The 21,004-nt window shown below is 38.3% G+C and overlaps 1 protein-coding gene across 1 annotated transcript; it reads left to right on the top strand.

The window, feature by feature from the left end:
• Positions 1–62: 62 nt before the first annotated feature.
• Positions 63–15,764, top strand: UTP15 (UTP15 small subunit processome component). The gene is made up of 13 exons (XM_060635553.3): positions 63–204; positions 3,271–3,443; positions 4,669–4,761; positions 4,859–5,043; positions 6,494–6,672; positions 7,253–7,378; positions 8,997–9,132; positions 11,023–11,107; positions 11,965–12,114; positions 12,832–12,933; positions 13,370–13,503; positions 13,681–13,739; positions 14,460–15,764. Exons 2-13 carry the CDS (start codon positions 3,354–3,356, stop codon positions 14,675–14,677), a joined length of 1,557 nt encoding a protein of 518 aa, XP_060491536.3. The 5' UTR covers positions 63–204; positions 3,271–3,353; the 3' UTR covers positions 14,678–15,764.
• The last annotated feature ends 5,240 nt before the right edge of the window (positions 15,765–21,004 follow it).

Below are 21,004 nucleotides of genomic sequence, written 5' to 3'. Positions count from 1 at the left end.
CGTAAGTCACGTGAGCATACGCCCTAACGTCACTTTTGTGCGACCGGCCAGGTAGTTCTGCCCTCTCTGTGTCTCGGCGGCGCCGTGTAGAGTCCGCGTGATCTTCCGCGAGTGAGCCTTAATAGTCCGGGTGGGGGCTGGCCGAATCCAAGAAATTCTCCTTGGACACAAAGTGCCCCGGCGGACCCGCGGGGCCTATCGGAGGTAGGTGAAGGCAGCTCCTGGTGGGCGCAGTCCGGACTCACGTCGGGCCTGCTTTGCTATCTCGCGTGCTCCTCTGGGGCTTCCCAGTCTTCGCAGACGGGCTGAAACTCTTTAACCAACCTCTCAGGATCCTCACCGCTTAGCTTCGACCCATATTTGCCCCTTCTACGACCACATTCTCGCTTGTGCACCGTTATTAATCCGCATCCCTCCGAGGCAGTGGGCAAATTTCCATCTCTGTCTTTGCTAATGATGTTCCCTCGGTTTCGAATGCTGCCCTCACCCCGTGTGCTTGTGCTCATCTTAAGAGGTCAGTCTATTTTGATCTTATACGTCAAGGCCGAGCTGAAATGCACTGTGAATCTTTCTGGGAGCCTCCCGGTTAGAATTAAAAATCTTTTTTGAGCGCTTAGTACTTTCTACGTTACTTATAGCATATATCTGTTATTCTGCGTCGGATTGTAGTAGTGTCTATTCATTTAGTTTCAGTTTCTCAGGCTCTGACCTCTCCCTGATCATTTTCTTATTGATTTTCACATCATTTCTTGCCTGCATGCCTTTGTATTGTGTCGTGTCCCCCCTCTCCCTCTCCTCCAGTGCTGTATCTCACTTTTATCTGGCAAACCACTACTATTCCTTACTTGTAAACATTTAAAGCTTTAAACTGTTTCTCTCGAGGCAGAGTTAGGTATTCCTTTGCCGATATTCTAGTAAGGGATGGCTTTGCCTGTATGCCAGTAAGGGAAGGAGCCACAGGCTAAATCTGGGCAAGTGATGGTTTCTTTTCGCCTGCCAGTGAGCCTAGAATTGTTTTACAGGTAACTTTTTGCAGTCTGATGCTAGGAAGCACTTTGAACCCGAAGTGAGTAAAATGTTATTCCCCGCCTCCATAAATCTCATTCTTTTCATTTATAAACATAAAATTGTACTCATAATTATTTGGGAGGCGGTTAGTAAAAAATTGGGATTTTTTTTCTTGCTTGCTTTCTTGTAACCAATGATTCTCCATTTTGCCTGTTGGCCAGCAAAGCTTAAGATACTTATCTTCTGGTTCCTTGCAGAAGAAGTTTGTTGACTCTTGCTGTGTAGTAATGTTCATATTACAGACACCATTTGTGATTTTAATTTCGTGTTTTTCCATAGAACCCAACACAATGCTTTCTTTCCTTCCTTCCACAAGTTTTCTTTGAGCACTTAAAAAAAAAAATCTTCCAGGTACAAAATATTCAGTTTAGTAGGAAAAAGAGATCATTACAAATGCAATTTTACTATGCACAGTGACAGAAATATGCAGAGTGAAGTAGGATTAGTTCACAGAAGGTTTCCTGGGGGATGTGATTCTTGAGTTGAGCTTTAAATGATAAACAGCAAGTGGGTAGATGGAGATCATTCCTGGCAAAAGAGGACAAATGAGCAAAGAATGAGAGAAGAAAGAGAATTCTGTGTTAAAAGGGAGTAACAAAGAAGTGAAGCTGGAAAGGTAAGCAAGGGCCAGATCACATGCCATGTTAGGGAGCTTCGACCTTTATTTTCAGGCAAGGTTGGGCTTTGTAGCAAAAGCTGGATCTTGCTGATGGCTATTTAAAGGATGAATGAGGGAGTCAGGAGCCCTTATACTGCACCATATCAGTAGATGAGAAGATCTGATTAGGGCAGTGGAACTTGGTAGAGTGGACATGATGGAGGTTTAGAAAGATCTGGGAGGTAAACTCATCTTAACTACTTGGATGTTAAAAGTGAAGAGGAAGGACAAGTCAAAGCTGATTCCATAGTCCTAGATTCTGCCAATCACCACCTAAAATGGAGAATATTGGAGTGTGTGAAAGCACTGACCCATATCTGTTTTACTCAACATAGTATCTCCAGAGCCTAGAACAGTGCAGGTACTTGAATGAACAGAAACGTTTCCTTCCTTTGAATCATTGATTGCTGTGTTTCATCAAAATAGCCTTTAGCATATGCCATCCCTATTCATTTTGGTATTACTCATGCACTGTTACCAGGCTTTTTGGGATAGACAATGAGTTGCACCACTGATAACATGAATCTCTTTTACAGCTGAATAGTTCTGGAGAGATGTTTTGGCTTAATTCTATGTTAGTTAAAAGTTTTAATTCATTTTTATCCTACTGTTTAAAAAAATATTTATTTATTTCTTCTTAGAGATGGGGGCAGAGAGGAGAGAGGGAGACAGAGAGAATCCCAAGCAGGTTCCCCTGTCAGCACAGAGCCCTTTGTGGGGCTGAATCCCAAGAACCAGGAGAACATGACTTGAGCTGAAATCAAGAGTTGGACACTTAATGAGTCAGCCACTCAGGAGCCCCTTTTCTTAAATTTAATTTTAAGCTTCTCCGGGTTGTCTGGGTGGCTCAATCAGTTAAGCGTCCCACTTTGGCTCAGGTCATGATGTCACCGGTCGTGAGCTCGAGCCCCGCGTCGGGCTCTGTGCTGACAGCCCAGAGCCTGAGGCCTGTTTCAGATTCTGTCTCTCTCTCTCTGCCCCTCGCCTGTGTGCTCGCTCTCTCTCTCGCAAAGAGTAAATAAACATTAAAAAGGAATTTAAAAAATTTTTAATTTTAAGCTTTTCCATTAGAATACTAACTTTGTTTTCCTTCTTGGTATTTCTAAGGCTTTCAGGAAGTCAAGACCTTAGACTGTGTTCTTACAGATTGAATGTTATCTTAAATTTGGTTTCAGGAAACTTTTCTATTTGCAGTTTCACCTTAATGCTTTCTGTTGTTAAGAAATAAACAATCCAAGCCAGTGCACTTCTGCTTTGGCTACTGGATGGATGGTTGAGCCAGACTTACTTCCAAGTGTTGTAAATTGGCTGGTTAGATGTGAGAATATTTGTGTACAGCTTCTGTGTATAGCTGAGTAGAGGGTGCACTCTGGTAGTCCTATCTGTATTCTACCTGCTTCCTTAAGGTTGTCTCTTCTGTGTTATAGTTAAATGGTTTATTGGTCACTAATCCTATAAGCTACCACACAGCCTTTTGAAAAGACACAAAGTGAAAGTTATACAGGTTTAAGAATAACGTGTATTTAAAATGTTTTCTTTTTCAGACATAAAGCAGAGTCACTGTAATTATTTCTAACATCAATTTCAAACTATTTATTCTTGGATAACAGCCCAATTATAAGAAATTATGGCTGGTTATAAGCCTGTAGCTATTCAGACGTATCCTATACTTGGTGAAAAAATCACCCAAGACACACTGTACTGGAACAACTATAAGGTAAGTGGAGACAGTAACGAGGGGGTTGTACTGATGCTCATTTCTCCAGCATATGTTATACTTTGGATACTCTAATAGAGAGCTAATAACTAAAAGGAATCAATCACCAGTTCATAATTTGGGTAGAAAATTAGGTAGCTGATGTTTTTGCTTAGAATTTTTTATAAAAGTCCCTACTGTTTAATCATTTTAATCATACAAGGACCTAGCGCAGAATAGATGATTAATGAATGCCAAATGAATTAAATCTTAGAATTTGAATCTCATGTGAGAAAATTTTTTTTGCCTTTGCAAAACTAAGGAGAAAGTGATGCAGAATTAATTCTGCTAGACTATCTATGAAGCTTGAACATTATTTTTTTTAAAAGATGAACAACTAAATAGAAAAGTGGAAAAAGATTGGGATTGGGAGGTTAATGGAACAAGAAATTTAAATGACCAATAAATGTATAAAAGAGCTGTGGTTTCACTCATAAAGAAATGTCAGTTACCACAATAATTTGGATACTACTTTCATCTGTTATATTGACACAAATGAAAAATTTTGATCACTGCTACTTGAGGGAGGAAAATTGATACAGACTTTCTGGAGGGCAGTTTTGCATTATCTATCGTGATAAAAATACCTTTTGGCCATGTAAGTTCCACAGTTTGAAACTTACCCAAAGATTACAGTCCCCTAAATTTGCTGAGATACAGGTATATAGTTGTTGATTAAAGTATTATTTGTAATGCTAGAAATTCTGGGAAAACCTATGTCCCTTAGTAGTGGACCGGTAAAGTAAATTATGATGTACCCTATAACGGACGGCAAATCTATTGATCATATGAAAAATTAGCTGAGATGTGTAATTGAGTGAAAGGAAGTGAGGTTCAGAATAGCCTGCATGGTGTGATCTTTCTGTCAGTTACAGAATACATGGTTAAATGTATGCTGGCATAGGCATAACGTTTTCTCCCCAGTAATAATCACAGAAAACTCCACAACTGAAGAGAAAGAGTGGAGTATGGTTTTCCAGCCATATAGTTATTTACTTTAATGACAGCCAGGATGGTCTGGGTGATGTTATTTGGACCTTTTTTGCCTTTTCATACTTCTGTATTAGATACAACCTAGCAAATGTTACTAAGAACAAAGTGAAACGATTGAGTAAGAAATTATGTAATGCTTGAACAGTCTTACCAGTTGTAACTCTGTTAATACTTTGTATTTTGTTTTGTTAAGACCCCTGTTCAGATCAAGGAGTTTGGTGCAGTGTCAAAAGTAGACTTTTCTCCGCAGCCTCCATATAATTATGCTGTCACAGCTTCCTCGAGGGTAAATATAATATTACATTTATTTTTCTTTTGTGTCTTTGTATGTACGACTGATCTAGAGGCGTTTGGTTAAGTACTGTGTTTTTATCTTTTCATAGATTCACATTTATGGCCGATATTCTCAAGAACCTATAAAAACCTTTTCCCGATTTAAAGACACAGCATACTGTGCGACTTTTCGTCAGGATGGTAGACTGCTTGTAGCTGGCAGTGAAGATGGTGGAGTTCAGCTTTTTGATATAACGGGGAGAGCTCCCCTCAGGCACTTTGAAGGCCATACTAAGTAAGAGCCAGGGTTGAAACATTTAAAAACAACTTTTTTTTAACTGAGGTATAATTAACAAAACATTATGTTAGTTTCAGTTGTATGTTCGATGTTTGTGTATGTTGCAAAATAATAAGTCTAGTTAACATCTGTCACCATATTGTTACAGACAGTTGGTTTTTATGTGTTCTTTGTTGTTTTGTTGTTGTAAGCTTTTTTGGTTTCTTTTTTTGGGGCTTTGAATAAAAACATAGAGCAGTTCTGTGAAGATTATGTACCTGTATGTACTTTATTTCATGATTGTTCAAGGACAGAGTGCTTAATCTAGGCCAGTCCTATGGTCCAGTTTGATGGGGCTCATGAATTCTGTAGAATTGTTTGTGACATTTGAAGAAATGTATGTTTTTCCGGGAAGATTTCCTATAGCTTTCATTTAATTTCTTAGTGACTTCTGTGATCAGTCAAGGTTATAAACCACTGATCTAAAGGCACCTCACAACTATGAATGAGAACTCTATAGGCTGAACTATAGTGGAGGTTCTCATTTTGAAGGCAAGTTGGAAGGTTGATTGTTTCTTCTTGAATTTAATATTTTCCCCTTGATAAATGGTCAGGGCAATTTTATATTATAACTTTATATCAGAATTACCAATTTCAATTCTGACATTTGTTACTGATTTAAAAATCTGAAGTGTTTTTTACAGTGTATTATCAGAAAGGTCTTTTCTCATAAGTGAAACATTTAAAATATAACAGAAATTCACTTAACATGATCCTACTTAGTGTCAAGTCTTCGAATTTTGTAAAGAACTACCCATTTTGAAATATTTTTTTAAAGTAAGTTTATTTATTTTGGGAGAGGGGGGAGACAGAGAATCCCAAGCAGGCTCTGTTGCTGTCAGCACAGAGCCTGACGTGGGACTCGATCCTAGAGACCGTGAGGTCATGGCCTGAGCTGAATTCAAGAATCAGAAGCTTAACTGACTGAGCCACGCAGGTGCCCCTGAAAATTTTTTTTAAGTGTTTATCCATTTATTTTGAGAGAGAGAGGGTGTGAGTGAGCGGGGGAGGGGCAGAGAGAGCATCCCAAGCATGTTCTGTGCTGTCAGCGCTCAACCAACTGAGCCACCCAGGTGCCCGTCCCCCATTTTGAAAGTTTTTAAATTAAAAGTACCTTTGCTCCAACATTTAGAACGTTTACCTTTATTGAGCAGTTTTGTAGAATTGTTAACATATAGAAAATAACTTGTAAGGCTGTTGAATATTATTAACTTCATAGTGTAAGGGTATTTAGAATTTTAAATTGGCTTAGGGACGGATATCTGTTTTAAAGATTTTTCTCTCATGATTTCCCCCTACAATTACTCCCTAAAACTGAGCTTTTTTTGTTATTTGGGGAAAAGCAGAGTTTTATGTTTTATGTTAGTTTTTTTCTTGCTATTTAACATATTGATCCTTAATTTTTTAGAGCAGTTCATACAGTCGATTTTACAGCTGACAAATATCATGTGGTCTCTGGGGCTGATGATTATACAGTTAAATTGTGGGATATTCCAAACTCCAAAGAAATTCTGACATTCAAAGAACATTCTGATTATGTGAGGTGTGGATGTGCTAGCAAACTGAACCCAGATCTCTTTGTAACAGGTTGGTGAACTATTTTTCCCTCCTGAAGTTGATCGTTTTATTGCGATATAATTTGACGCTGCTTTGGGACTCTTTTGGGATAGAGCAATGTAAAAAATTTTATAAAGGAATATGTTTCTGTCTATCCAATTCTTTTCTTTTTCTTCTTTGGTGATTGTTCTTATTGTCTTCCAAGTGTGTTTGGAAACATAAGGCTTCCTTGAAAACATGAGTGTCGGAACTCTGGTTTAGTACTCTGGTTTTCACAGAGCCTCCAAGCAGCTGAGAAACAAAGATAATGGAGTTCAGTCTTTGTGGGTGCTTGTGCAGAGGTTCCCAGCTGATTGAGTAGTGACAATAACTTGAAGATGGGAATAGTTTAAGGTCCTATATGATATAGTATGGTATAGTAATGCTTTTTCAGAAATAATCAGTGGTCCCAGAGTTTGTAGGTACTTTGTCATCATGAACATACATAGGTGTCTTTAAATTTTATCTAAGCCCTTTCTCCTTTTCAAATTTGTTTGTATACACACACGTATATTTAGTTTTTGTTGATTTGAGTAACGAAACTCACCTAATACCAAAATTGACATTTTAGGGTCATACGATCATACCCTGAAGATGTTTGACGCACGAACCAATAAGAGTGTGATCTCTGTTGAGCATGGGCAGCCAGTGGAGAGTGTCCTGCTCTTTCCCTCTGGAGGTCTTCTGGTATCAGCAGGTATTTTAAAAATTGCTTTTACCTATATAGTTGGTTTTGAGTCACTTATGTCTTTATCAGTTACTTTTTATAATTTAATATTGTGCACTTGAATTACATACCTAGGTTTTGCTCAATTGATAAACAGGACAAGCAAGCAGTTATTATTTATTGACTACCTAATGTGAGCCAGGTACTGGGCTCTTATATACAAATTATTAAGCCTAGAAGTGAGTGAGTTTTCTCCCTATTTTGCAACTAAGGAAATAAATAAAAGTTTTTAAAGTAATTGGTCCACGATAGAGTGGCAGATCTGAAATCCCAGAACTCGAGAGCCTGCATTGTGTATATAAGCCAGAAATCCAGGTTGTATGCCTGTTATTCCTACCTAAGAGATCTTAGGTTGAAAGAGATCACAGTTCTTTCAATTCTAGGATCAGGCTTGTCTTTTTTTATGTCTCTTTTGACTGAAGTGACTTTGTCCAGAAAATAGCCAGTAGTTCTGGAGGAGGGTATAATGTGGCGTTCAAAAGGGGTCTTGGTACGTTTTTCATCAAGCTGGAACTGAGGCATTTTTCTGTAATGTTGATCCTAGAGCATTTTCAAAATGAGAATGGAAGAAATAAATCGGCTTCTTTGATTTATCAAGTCAAAGTTAATGTGTTGACATTAGAATACAAAGGTGGTGTGTATAATTCATAGCACGTATATGGCTGTGTGTATAGATTTTTTTTCTTAATTCTAAAACCCGAATAGAAATTACCCTGTTTTGTACTTCTTCCCCAGTACCTGTTTAGTTTCAAAATAAATTGATGACATTGTCAGATGTATCCATTTTTCTTGATGTTATTTTGAGAAATGGAAACAAGCTGAATGGGGAGAATGGACACGTGTATGCTAATCTCCACTGTGTCACTAGCTAATTGTATGACCTTGGAAAATCCCTTAACTCCTGTAGACTTTGAAAATGAGAGTTTGGATAGGATCACTTGTTTTAAACTGTGCTCTCATGAGCTGCCACATGCAGTGAGACAGGGACTATGAATTGGCTCACAGGCCCGGTTTCCCAGTCAGGATAGGTAAGATCTTTGCTCCCCCCTCTCCAACTCATTCTTCAATTTTACCTTCTAGACTTCTGTGTAACTTTTCATTGAAATAGAAGATGCTATAGTAAAAGAATTCTTTTTAAACTATTAGATTAAATTGCCTTTAAGGACGCTTCTAACTCTTAGAGTAGAAGTGATAGGGAAATTTTTCAGTTTTGTTGGGATTCACAAACTTTTTAGGAAATAAAACTTTATTATTCATTTCTGTAGTGACACATTTCTTTTGCAGAATGATTTTATTACAATTTTCTTAAAATCCATTTTGGTTATACTTTTTATTTTGTAGGCAGTTCTGTGAACTTTACAGGTATGCAATAATTTTTCGTTGTAACAGTTCTTCGTGGTAGGAACTATTTGTTATCATCAGTTACAAACTCAATAAATGATAGAGACAGCATTGAAACCAGGCAGTTTTGCAGAACCCTTCACTTCACCTCCATGCTGTGCAGTGTCTAGTAAAGAATGCTTTTCAAATCTTGAAAATATTGAATGTATAGGCAGAATTTCAAACTAATGATTATTTCTTTCTATAGGAGGTCGTTATGTTAAAATCTGGGACATACTAAAAGGAGGACAGTTGCTAGTATCTTTGAAAAATCATCATAAAACTGTGACATGTTTATATCTGAGCAGCTCTGGACAGAGGTTACTCTCTGGGTCACTGGATAGGTTAGCATTTTAATTTTCTTTCCTTATCATTGGTATTGTAGAAATATTTACTGCTTGAGAAAATGAGTTATTTCTGCAGTATTTGTAATGAAATAAATGTTCTGTCAAATGATTTCTTTGAAAATCTATTGAGTTGAAAATAGTTTTGACCTTTTATTTACAATACAGTAAACTTATTTTCTCACTTGACAAAATTTAGTGCGTTAACTTGCATACTTAAGGAATTTTATTGAACCATTTGAACGTTAATCTTTAAAATAGTCTATGTTATTCTGTGGCTTTAAAAAATCCTTTGTGTATATATTTGTATATTTTAAAAGATTTCTTCTGAGTGTATGTATATATTCTAGCATATATTCTTCAAAAGTTAAAATTGTATGTGAAAATTTGTATACTTTAACGTGATTCAAATATTCCTTTTTTATATAAGCTGTAGTATTCCATTAGTTAAAGTTCTAGAACAGTGCTGGCCAACAGAAATAAGATGTGGGCTACATATGTAGTTTTAAATATTGTAGTAGCCACAGAAAGGCAAAAGGAACTAGGTAAAATTAATTTAATAATAAATTTCATTTAGTTCAGTGTATCTAAAATATCATTTCAACACGTAATCCGTGTAAAAATTATTACCGAGAGACTAGAGACAAATTAAGCATCCAATATGTGCCCTATGATGTGGTAATTTATAGTGATTAAAGTGAAATATAGTTTTGTTTAACAGAAAAATGTTTTAATACTGCCTCAGTTTTAAAATTAAAATAAGTTAATTAAAATCAAGTAAAATTGAAAATTTGGCTCTTAATTTTCATAACCACCCTTCAAGTGCTCAGTAGCATGTGGCTAGAACTATGGCACAGTTCTTGTAGTTACTTACATTCGTTTGTTTTTGGTCATTTTGTTTCCATATTTCCTATTTTCACTATTATGGAAAGCCTTGGTTTTTCAGGATGCTTAATACATATTTTAAAAGCTAGAAAATATTTTAGACAGAAAGGACCTATTTATTATGTAAATAGGTAGCAGATTCTCTGAAATGGTGTTACTAGGCAATTTGGGACTCGAGTTTAAAAAAAACTTTTTTTAAATGTATGTTTGTTTATTTTTTTGAGAGAGAGAGAGGGAGAGACAGAGACAGAGACAGAGACAGTGCAAGTGGGGGGTGAGGCAGAAAGAGAGGGAGACACAGAATCTGAAGCAGCCTCCAGGCTCTGAGCCGTCAGCACAGAGCCTGACGCGGGGCTTGAACTCATGGATTGCAAGATCGTGTCCTGAGCTGAAGTCGGATGCTTAACCAACTGAGCCACCCAGGCGCCCCTGGGACTCAGGTTTTAGATGTGTCCCTCAAAAATCAAGTGTGAGTTGGCTCTGTTCACGGTTCTCAGCCCACAGTGACTTGTGTCTCCAAGAGGATGCGCGGCAGCAGCTGGAGACATTTTGGGTTGTTGGCACCAGTTGGGAGTGGTGAGCTGCTGGCCTGCAGTGGGTAGCGGTTCAGGATGCTGCTGAGCTTCCTGCAGTGCACAGAACAGCCTCCACAACAAAGACTGATCTGGCCCATGGTGCAGAGCATGCTAACGTTGAGAAACCCTGCTCTTTTGACTTCCAGTGGGCTTTGATACTTTTTCTTTACTCTCACGTGTCATCTTCAGGCTATGTTGGTTCGCGGTCTGTTCTTCTGGTGACTACTCAGGTCTTTATACAGACATGGCTAGTACCAACAGTTCAGTTGTAAAAGATTCAGTGATGAATTAGTTTGCAGTTGATATTATTAATCGTTATTTTCCTTCATTGATGTGTAAAATATAATAGTTATATATTTCTAAAAAGTAGAAAATTTGCATTTATACTCTTTTCCAAGGTGATTTATGACAAACCTTTCCTTTTTATCAGGAAGGTGAAAATATATAGCACGACTTCCTATAAAGTAGTCCACAGTTTTGATTACGCAGCTTCAATTTTGAGTCTTGCACTTGCAGTAAGTATTTTTAGCCCTTTTTAAAGCTGTCACTAACATTGTTGAGTGAAACTGAAATGGAATTTTACAGTTTATCTTTGTATTTGAATAAATCTTATTTTCTTCTTGCCACATGAAATAGTTAAGACAGTTGCTATTATATGACTTGTCCCAGTAATTTAGTATGAATTGAGATTTAGGTCTTGTTCACCATATAGCTTCAAACCGAGTACAGCTGTAGGCATTAACTCTAAAGACAGGATCTGGGAAATTGTTAAATCTCTTTTCAACACATTTAACTTAGGGTTAACATACTCTAGAAAGTCACATTGGCTCTCTGAGGGGGATAAAAAAAGAGGAGAGAGAGAAGGAGATAACAAAGTGAATGTGCTTGTCTTTGTTGATGCTCTTTCTGGAATGTCCACTGTCAAGTTTCATGAGCTGTGGAAGAAGAGGAAATTTGAATACATCATATAGAAATCTGAATTAGAAGAGGAAAAGCTTATTATAAAATATTCTCTTGGCCAGACTGTGGAAAGTCATGCCATCGCACAATCCTTTTCCTAGTAAGAGGATGTAGGAAAAAAATTATTTTAGAAGTTCCCCAAGATGTCATTAATTCTGTATTATTATACAAAGTGCCAGTGTAATTTACACTGGATATAACGTGTTCTATCAGTAAAATCATATCCTGGAAGAAAAAATGATTTGTTCTGACTTTTTGCATAGATCATTGTTAGGCAAAGTATCTCTATCTGAATGGAACTCTTGTGAAAGTGCGGATAAGCAGAAAACGCTTTATAAATGGTGTTTTGAAGAAAAAGTAAGATAAATGATGTGTTAGGAATAGACTAACTTATATTTCTAATTGCTTTTAGCATGAAGATGAGACAATAGTTGTGGGAATGACCAATGGAATACTAAGTGTTAAACATAGGAAATCTGAAGCAAAGAAGGATTCTCTTCCAAGGAGAAGAAGGCCTGCATATCGAACTTTTATTAAAGGAAAAAATTACATGAAGCAACGGGTATTTGTATATTTCTTACTTTTTTTTTAGATGGTGTAGTTTGTTAGAGTAGCCAACTCCGTCCCTGCATGTTACTGGAACATGTAGTTCACATGGCATTTAGCTTTATTTTGCTTTTGTCTACATTAGCTCTCTCTCCAGATTGCTAGATTGGGAACATTATTAATAAGTAGTGGGGAATAAGGAGTACTTTAATATCCTGAATCATTATAATGTTACAGTATTTTACTGTATTCAAAAATAATATCTTTCATATGGTATCTGATTGAATGTCCTAAACAACCCTGAACAGTAGCAGAACCAATTATGTGCCCATTTGGCATCTGAGGAGATGGAGATACAAAGAAGTTACGATCTATGTAGCATTTCGTTACTAGTTACCAGAGTTGTTGGGACTAGATCTGTTTCTCACATCCTTGGTTTCTCTTTCTGCCAGGTCACGTAGGCTGCCACGTAAAGAGAACTGAAATGAGTAATATTTGCCCAGAGTGAGGTGTTGTGTATATGTTATAAGTTAAGTCATAGGAGAGTTAATAATACATTGATGTGGCAAAGTATTCCATTTTCAATTAGTCTGCATTCTTGGCATATGCCTGGTATTTATTACACAGTTCAGGGTCACCCTGGTGTAAAAAAGTACCACTATGAAAAAATTTGTTTTCAATGCAACTCTATACAGAAACTGATTTTTCTTTATAAATTTTCTTTGTAATATAGGATGACATTTTGATCAACAGGCCATCAAAGAAACACCTAGAATTATATGACAGGGATCTGAAAAATTTCCGGGTCTCTAAAGCACTTGACAGAGTCCTTGAGGTAAGTGAGGAGCATGTATACATACATACAATATGCTGTGTGTGTGTGTGTGTGTGTGTGTGTGTGTCTGTGTGTCTGTGTTTTAAATTTTATTTTTATTTCTAGTAAGACTTTAGTTTTTTAGAACAGTTTTAGATTCACAGCAAAATTGAGGGAAAGGTACAGAGATTTCCCATATATTCCCTGCCCTACACATACATAGCCTCTCCTATTACTAGCATCCCCCACCAAAATGGTACATTTGTTACAGTTGATGAACCCGTAAGGAGCATATTTTTAAAACACTCATTTTATTACTTGTCTTGTGCATTACCATTACTCCAAACTGTAAAGATAAAAACCTATTTAACTTCGGTAATTGTTATTGAGTTCCAAGACTATGATCTTTTTCCTTTGATGTCTTATCTGCTCATGTTGACTCTGAAAATTTTTCTAGCCTAGTTGTACAATAAAGACACCTGAGATTACAGTTTCCATCATAAAGGAGCTAAATCGAAGAGGAGTCCTTGCAAATGCCCTTGCAGGCCGGGATGAAAAGGAAATAAGTCGTGTTCTTAATTTTTTGATACGGTATGTTTTATGTCATGAAACCTGTATTTTGCATCGGAAATCCTTCTTTATCTCAAATGAGAGACATTTACTTTTAGATTGACCTTTGTAGACAACTGAAGGAACAATTCAGTAAATCTTTTTTAAGGATTTTTTGGGAAAGATTGCAAGTTTCAGTAAACAATTTTTGCTTTTTAGGAATCTTTCTCAGCCAAGATTTGCCCCTGTTTTGATCAATGCTGCTGAAATAATTATTGGTGAGTAGTTGTTAAAACCTGAAAAATCCAAGCATGCTTGCAACAATAGAGGTGTCAGATAATGAAATCAAATAGATTACAATATCTTGTTTTATCAATTCTCCAGTAGAGATTATCATGAAGAAAACAAACAACATTAGCAAAACAATGCATTTTAAAGGAAGTAAAATGTTTACAGTTGTTCTGAATTGCTGAGAATAATTATAATTAAAGAACTTTTGTCTTTGGGCGCCTGGGTGGCTCAGTCGGTTGGGCGTCCGACTTCAGCTCAGGTCACGATCTCGTGGTCCGTGAGTTCGAGCCCCACGTCGAGCTCTGGGCTGATGGCTCGGAGCCTGGAGCCTGCTTCTGATTCTGTGTCTCCCTCTCTCTCTGCCCCTCCCCCATTCATGCTCTGTCTCTCTCTGTCTCAAAAATAAATAAACGTTAAAAAAAATTAAAAAAAAAAAAAAGAACTTTGTCTTAGACATCACTAATGATGACTATTTTTTAATGAGAAAATGAAATAAGAACCTCTACAATTTACTTTCTGTAATTATTTCTTTTTGAATATATTTATTCAGTTGGACTGTTTACTTTCTGTAAATCATAAATTGTAAAATAAGTACAGATTTTTCAGTACCTTTGTAGGTAATATTTTTACACTTTTCCTAAACATTGGCTATTCGTTTATTGTTTAGAAAGATACTTACCATTAATGTGTTTTATTTCTCTTTCCAGATATATATCTTCCTGTGATTGGTCAGTCACCCGTAGTTGACAAAAAGTTTTTATTACTTCAAGGACTTGTAGAGAAAGAGATTGATTACCAAAGAGAACTACTAGAAACCTTGGGGATGATGGATATGCTCTTTGCCACTATGACAAGGAAAGAAAGCACTTCTGTGTGGCAGCATGCATCTGATGGATTTCTAGAGAACAAGAAGATGGAATCATAGTGTCTGCTTAAAGAGACCTGTAAGAACTGCTAATTTGAAATCGATTTGATTCTATTAATTATTTGAAAGAGAATCTCTTTGATAGATTAAAAACTACCCCAAAACTATTCACAGAAGGAGTTTTATGGAAGAGACCTGAATAACTATAATTGGAAAATAAGAACCTATTTTAAGACATGGTTTACCATGGTTTACCAAATATGTACTATATTTTGAATTATTCCATGGCATCTTCTGCTGGAAGATCTCCGTTATCTTGGTCATAGTGTAGTGTTCACCTTGGACAAATTGATACTAATTTTAATACAGCGAAGTGGTGTATGAACATCTGGGCAGGCATTCAGTATCTGGAATGGGTTTCAGCTGGAATCCTGCTAAAGGAACAGTGCTTTATTTTGTATTTCTGTCCTGGAAAAACAACAACGGCAACAACACAACAAATGGCAACAACAAATAAATTCTCTCTTCACTCTCATCGGTGCCCTTGGGATTTTCAGGCTTGGCTCCGTCTGCTTGACATCATCATTTATCATGGGTCCCATGTTCTGCTTCCACTGGTAGTGGGACTGCCTCTGCTCCACTTGCAGCAAATCAGTGGCCAGCTCTGAACAGTTTAACTCTGAACTAGTTAGATATGTATTCAGAAAGTGTGAGGAGGCAGCTTTGATACCTAACAATTGTATTCTCCATTCCACATACTCTTTTTATTCCGTGAATCGTGACCATCCTTGTCAGAACAAGGTCTCCAGATCTTAGTGGACCACGTTTTCTTCCATCTCAATATGTTGTTTTTCTACCCAGTTTTCAGCTTGCCTCAGGTCAAAGGAGTGATAAAATTTGTCATTTCTCTTGTAAGAATTAGCCTTTCATCTTGTTGTATATGTTTGGAGCTTATCCTGTAGCTCACGACCCTTCTGAAAACCATTTTCTCTGATCTGTATTTATATTTTTATCCCTCAATTTCCATATTCATCTTGTGCTTCAGAACCCAAGCTAGAGTAGCTTGCTTTGGAAAATAGTTGTATTTTTTTTTAAGTTCAATGTAAGTCACGTTTTTTTATAAAGATATTCTTATTTTCTTCTTGTATTTCTGAGATGTATCAATTCTTGATGGATAGTTCCTGGCTAGTGAATGCTGGCACACACATTTCACACTTGCTACCTCTCCCGCCTTCCCATTCTTTTTCCACCTCATGTGTTAATTATCTGTAAGGAAACATGCCTTGGGTTAGAAGGACCCTTAGTTAAAGGAAGATTCTATAATGGGAATCTCCTCTTAAAATTTAGTTCTGTGAATTCAGATTTTTTTTTTTTTTAAAGCAGAAAAAAAAGTTTCTGTGGTCTGGTAAGAGCATGTGCTTAAAAATAAGGTGTAGTTTCCCTTTTATGAATTGACTTATGTAAACATACAGCACACTGGCTTATGAGAAACCAGGAGTTTGCTTCCCTGAGTAATTATGAGATTAGATGAGGTCAGAAACTGTCTTCATGTTGAAATAATTTATTTAAATAAACATCATATGTAAAGGCTTTTAAAAATACTTCTTAAGTATGGTGGTAATTTGTGTACTAGTAAAAATTGAGAGGATGAAATTCTGTCTAAAACTAGCTGCCATCAAGTGTGTGACATGTGATAAGGGTTTTCCCATATATTATTAGTTTTTAAATGTTTATTTATTTTGAGGGGCGCCTGGGTGGCGCAGTCGGTTAAGCGTCCGACCTCAGCCAGGTCACGATCTCGCGGTCCGTGAGTTCGAGCCCCGCGTCAGGCTCTGGGCTGATGGCTCGGAGCCTGGAGCCTGTTTCCGATTCTGTGTCTCCCTCTCTTTCTGCCCCTCCCCCGTTCATGCTCTGTCTCTCTCTGTCCCAAAAATAAATAAAAAACGTTGAAAAAAAAAATTAAAATGTTTATTTATTTTGAGAGAGAGAGAATGCGAGCAGCGGAGGGGCAGAGAGAGAGAATTCCAAGCAGGCTCTGTGTTGTCAGCACAGAGCCTGACGCGGGGCTCAATCTCACAAACACTGAGATCCTGACCTGAGCTGAGATGGGGAGTCAAATGCTTAACTGACTGAGCCCCCCAGGCGCCCCTCCCATAAGTCATTTTATTCAGTTCTCATCACAACCCTTCCACTGTTGGCGTTCTCATTTAATGCTGAATTAGCTACAGTAGTTAACCTACTCTTAAATTCCCCAAGCTTGAGTTCCTCGTCCTCCTGGCACTGTGAACTGGCCTGGCCTCTGGCCCAAAACTACTGCTTCCCTTTGAGAGGACTTCACTGAGTGCTGCAGTTCTTAGATGAAATATATAGTGAAGGTGAGTTTTTACATTCATTGGGACAAGTTAGTATTTGTTATTTAAAGTATTTAAACACAATTGGCATGTTAGCCATATTATGGTATGTAACATTGGCCTTTGGATTCTAATTTAAAATGCCTAAATGATCTTAGACTCCTGAATTTTAGTTTAAAAGTACTTTATTTATTTTTTTTAATTTTTTTTAATGTTTTATTTATTTTTGACAGAGAGAGAGAGAGAGAGAGAGAGAGACAGAGCATGAGTGGGGGAGGGTCAGAGAGAGAGGGAGACACAGAATCCAAAGCAGGCTCCAGGTTCTGAGCCATCAGCACAGAGCCCGATGTGGGGCTCGAACTCACAGACCGTGAGATCATGACCTGAACTGAAGTCGGACACTCAACCGACTGAGCCACCCAGATGCCTCTAGTTTAAAAGTACTTGGGGCGCCTGGGTGGCGCAGTCGGTTGAGCGTCCGACTTCAGCCAGGTCACGATCTCGCGGTCCGTGAGTTCGAGCCCCGCATCAGGCTCTGGGCTGATGGCTCGGAGCCTGGAGCCTGTTTCCGATTCTGTGTCTCCCTCTCTCTCTGCCCCTCCCCCGTTCATGCTCTGTCTCTCTCTGTGCCAAAAATAAATAAAAAATGTTGAAAAAAAAAAAAATTAAAAAAAAAGTACTTTAACATGTTACTAAGCCTGCAAAAATATTGACATGTTCCAGAGAATTAAGGAAGTCACCGTACATTTAATTTATTATATTTATAAGAGGTACTTTGGAGAGCTTTGCTTGTTGGGTCAAGCATTTGAAGCGCTGTTTTCAAGAAAAATCTTTTAAGTGTATAAATGTTGTTAAGTCGTTTAAAGGAATTTGGATTGTAAATGGGTTTGTTTAAAGAAATTTAAATTTTAGTCTGTTCCACTTAAGTCTGCTCTCTCAAACATGAATTAAAGGCCCCCTTGGAAGTGATTATTAAAATGTACTAGTCTTCTGGATGAAGTTAAAACTTTAAGAAAAGTTTTCAAATGCTTGACTTTAACAAGTAACTATAAATTGTCTTTCCTAGGAACAAAATGCTCCCTTCAGGCACTAAAAGATACTTAATGGTAAATAGGCTACATGCCTATTTCCCCTGATTAAAGTAACTAGACTAGGTGTGGTGTATTTGGCTCATTCCCTGTGTAAGCAGGGGGTTGTAATTAGGATTTATAATCAAATTCTTGATCTAAGAAAATGTGGGATTCAAAGAATGCTGTTGGGATTATCAGCAGAGAAAGCTGGTCTGCAGAGAGAAAGGAGAATGAAACCTAAGTCCAGAGAAAATAAGCAAGACAAGGCCATCCTGCCTCAGCAGTTCAGGCTAGAGAAGAGAGAAACCATCATTGTTACCAGCAGTTTCTTTTTCCCTTCTGGCTGTCCCTTAGGGGTTCCCTCAAGAGTCCGTGAGAGTCTTTGGAATCCTTCTAATAAATTCTTTTTGTTTAGATGAGTTTGAGTGGTTTCCTTTATTCACAACCAAATGGTTCCAAAGACTAATTCACTAATCCTGAAAACTTATTGAAACACGTACATTAGAGTCAGGGAATTGGCAGATATAGCCATGAGCAAAATAGACAAAATCCCTATTCTCTTGGAACTAATATTCTACTTGGGAGAGGCAGATGTTCAGTAAACAAGTAAAATATGTCACGGGTCAGATGGTGATAAATGATCCGGAGAAAAATCAGGCAGAAGAGGGAGATAGGAAATGATATGTGTGTGTTGGGGGTGAGTAGGTGGGTTGCAGTTTTAAACAGAAGTGAGGGAAGGCATCACCAGGGTGGCATTTGGGCAAAGGCCTTAAGGAAATGGAGAGATCCTTACTGACATTTAGGGGACAGGGTGGCAAGATCCTGAGGCAGAAGCATGCCTGGTGAGTTCAGGATAGCAAGGTGCTGGCTTAACTGACATGAAGCAAGGGAAACGAGTTGTACGACAGTCATCAGGAATGAGATGATGCATTTAGGCAGCTCTTTGAGGGAACTTTACCATTAAGGGGAGCAGAAAAACAGATCGGCTGGAGGGATAGGAGGTCAAGGCAGTTTTCTGAAAAAATTAATGAGGTCTAATTGGTATGCTATAAATTGCACATTTTAAAAGTTCAGTCTTAACGTGTTTTGACCTGTACACCCATAAGACCATCACTGCAAGCAAGGTAATGAGTATGTGTCACCCTCAAAAATTTCCTCCTGCCCTTCTGTGAACCTTAGGTCCCACCCGCTCAGACAACCACTGCTCTACTCTCTGCCACTATAGGTTCATAGATCAGTTTGCATTTGGTACAATTTTACACAAATGGGATCATAGAATTTAGGTTGGGGCGGGGCTGGCTCTCACTTAGCATAACTGTTTTGAGATTCGTAATTCATTTGAGATTTAAACTTGAAAAAAATTACAGAATGTATGCTGATGCAGATAATCCGGCAGACAAAAAAACTAGTGTTCTAGGAGAGAGGCAGGCCGATTGCCGGGGCAGTGTTTTGGGGAGGGACTTGGGGTCGAGGGCCCAAATGGAAGGACTGGCTTAGATAAGAGAATGAACAGTTCAGGCCTGGTTCAAGAGGAAAGACAAAACATGGGCACAGATGCCATTAAGTGTGTAGATGTGATGATGTTTAGGGTTTGTGGAAATTCCTTACTGGGTACCTTTACTGGAAACAAGATAACCAATAAAAAAGTTTGGAGGAGGAAGTTAGAGGAGAGAACAGAAGATATGAAATACTCCTAGAAATCGCTCAGAGGGAGCCACCTGCCTAGGTTTGAATCTTGGCCACTCACTACCTTTGTGACTTTGAGCAAGTTATTTTACCATTTTGTATTCACTTCATCAGTTCATCAGACAAGATCACAGGGAGTGGTTGTGAGAATTAAGTGAAAGTACCTGGAATATTTCTGTTGTTAGCTATTATTATTTTGGGGAGAATGGGTGGACTACAGAATTAAGTAGGATTACCAGCAGCACTAAGGGCCTACGTGAAGTTAGTGTCATGGATTTGAAGCAAGGCCAACTGGCATGGTTGTGTTTCTCTCTTCACGTTTGGCTAATAGGATGCAGATGCGGGGTGCCCTGAGACACGGACTCAGCCAGCATTGAGGTTTTCATTGGTGAATGCAAAATAATAGAGAAAGGGACAATAGCTTTTGAGATTTATGTCGTGTAGTTATGATGGACCACAGATGCAAGATGGGTAAGGAAACGAAGGAGTGAGGATAGTGAAAACATAACTGGATCACTGGGCTATTTGTGTGGAGTTGAAGAGTTACAGTTTGTTTGCTGGAGGTGGTGAGATAGACACATGGAAGGTGGTGGTCCAAGAGCCAAGAATTATAACAGGAGGAATGTTAAAGAAAGTGACAGAAAGCCAGGAGCTAGAATGTTCAAGAAATGGTGGGGAGTGGCCACTGATCAGTGGTGACCAACAAGGGGGAGGATTAGGTCTGCAGTCAGATGGCATGAAAGTCAAAGGTGAGGCTTTCTTGGGGGAGTAGTGAGGGAGAACGATCCAGAAACCGCATTGAGGATCACCCACCCACCCACCTGTTAGGGCTGCCATAGGAGGGGTCTGGGAATATGAGTAGCACTTAGGCAAACTATAGAGGAATCTTGCTAAAAGTAACACACAAGCAACTGGCCTTCCCCTCACTCCTGCCTTCCAAATCATGTGTGAATATAACTAATTGGTGGAACTCAGTTTTGCATCCAGAGCACTATCTACAAAGAAATCTGGGAAATGTGGTTTTTAACTTTCCAGCTCTGTAGCTCTGAAGGCACCCCAGAAGGAGGACGGAGCAGAGGATAAGGAAGGCAATCCCTACAATATTCTTCCCTACCTGTTCTGCACATCTTTAAATATACAGGTACGCCCTCACTTCTAAACCAACAGGACCATGCCACACTTGCTGTCGTGCATTTCAGTTTTCCCCTTTGTGTCGCAGACTGCTCCATCTTGCTGCACATAGTTCTGCTGTGTTCCATTTTATGCTGGCCTCCTATATC

This window comes from Panthera onca, chromosome A1 (assembly GCF_046562875.1).
Source record: "Panthera onca isolate mPanOnc1 chromosome A1, mPanOnc1 haplotype 2, whole genome shotgun sequence".
In the NCBI taxonomy this organism is placed as follows: domain Eukaryota; kingdom Metazoa; phylum Chordata; class Mammalia; order Carnivora; family Felidae; genus Panthera; species Panthera onca.
Note: the sequence above shows the minus strand (reverse complement) of the source record. Positions and strands in the feature narration are given on the sequence as shown.

What these genes read in the sequence shown, in the direction of transcription:
- UTP15 (XM_060635553.3), top strand. Translation starts at nt 3,354, where the DNA reads ATGGCTGGTTATAAGCCTGTAGCTATTCAGACGTATCCTATACTTGGT. An exon ending in GTTCTTAATTTTTTGATACG is followed by an intron (nt 13,504 to 13,680) that starts GTATGTTTTATG and finishes TTTGCTTTTTAG; the next exon opens with GAATCTTTCTCAGCCAAGAT. An exon ending in TGCTGCTGAAATAATTATTG is followed by an intron (nt 13,740 to 14,459) that starts GTGAGTAGTTGT and finishes TTCTCTTTCCAG; the next exon opens with ATATATATCTTCCTGTGATT.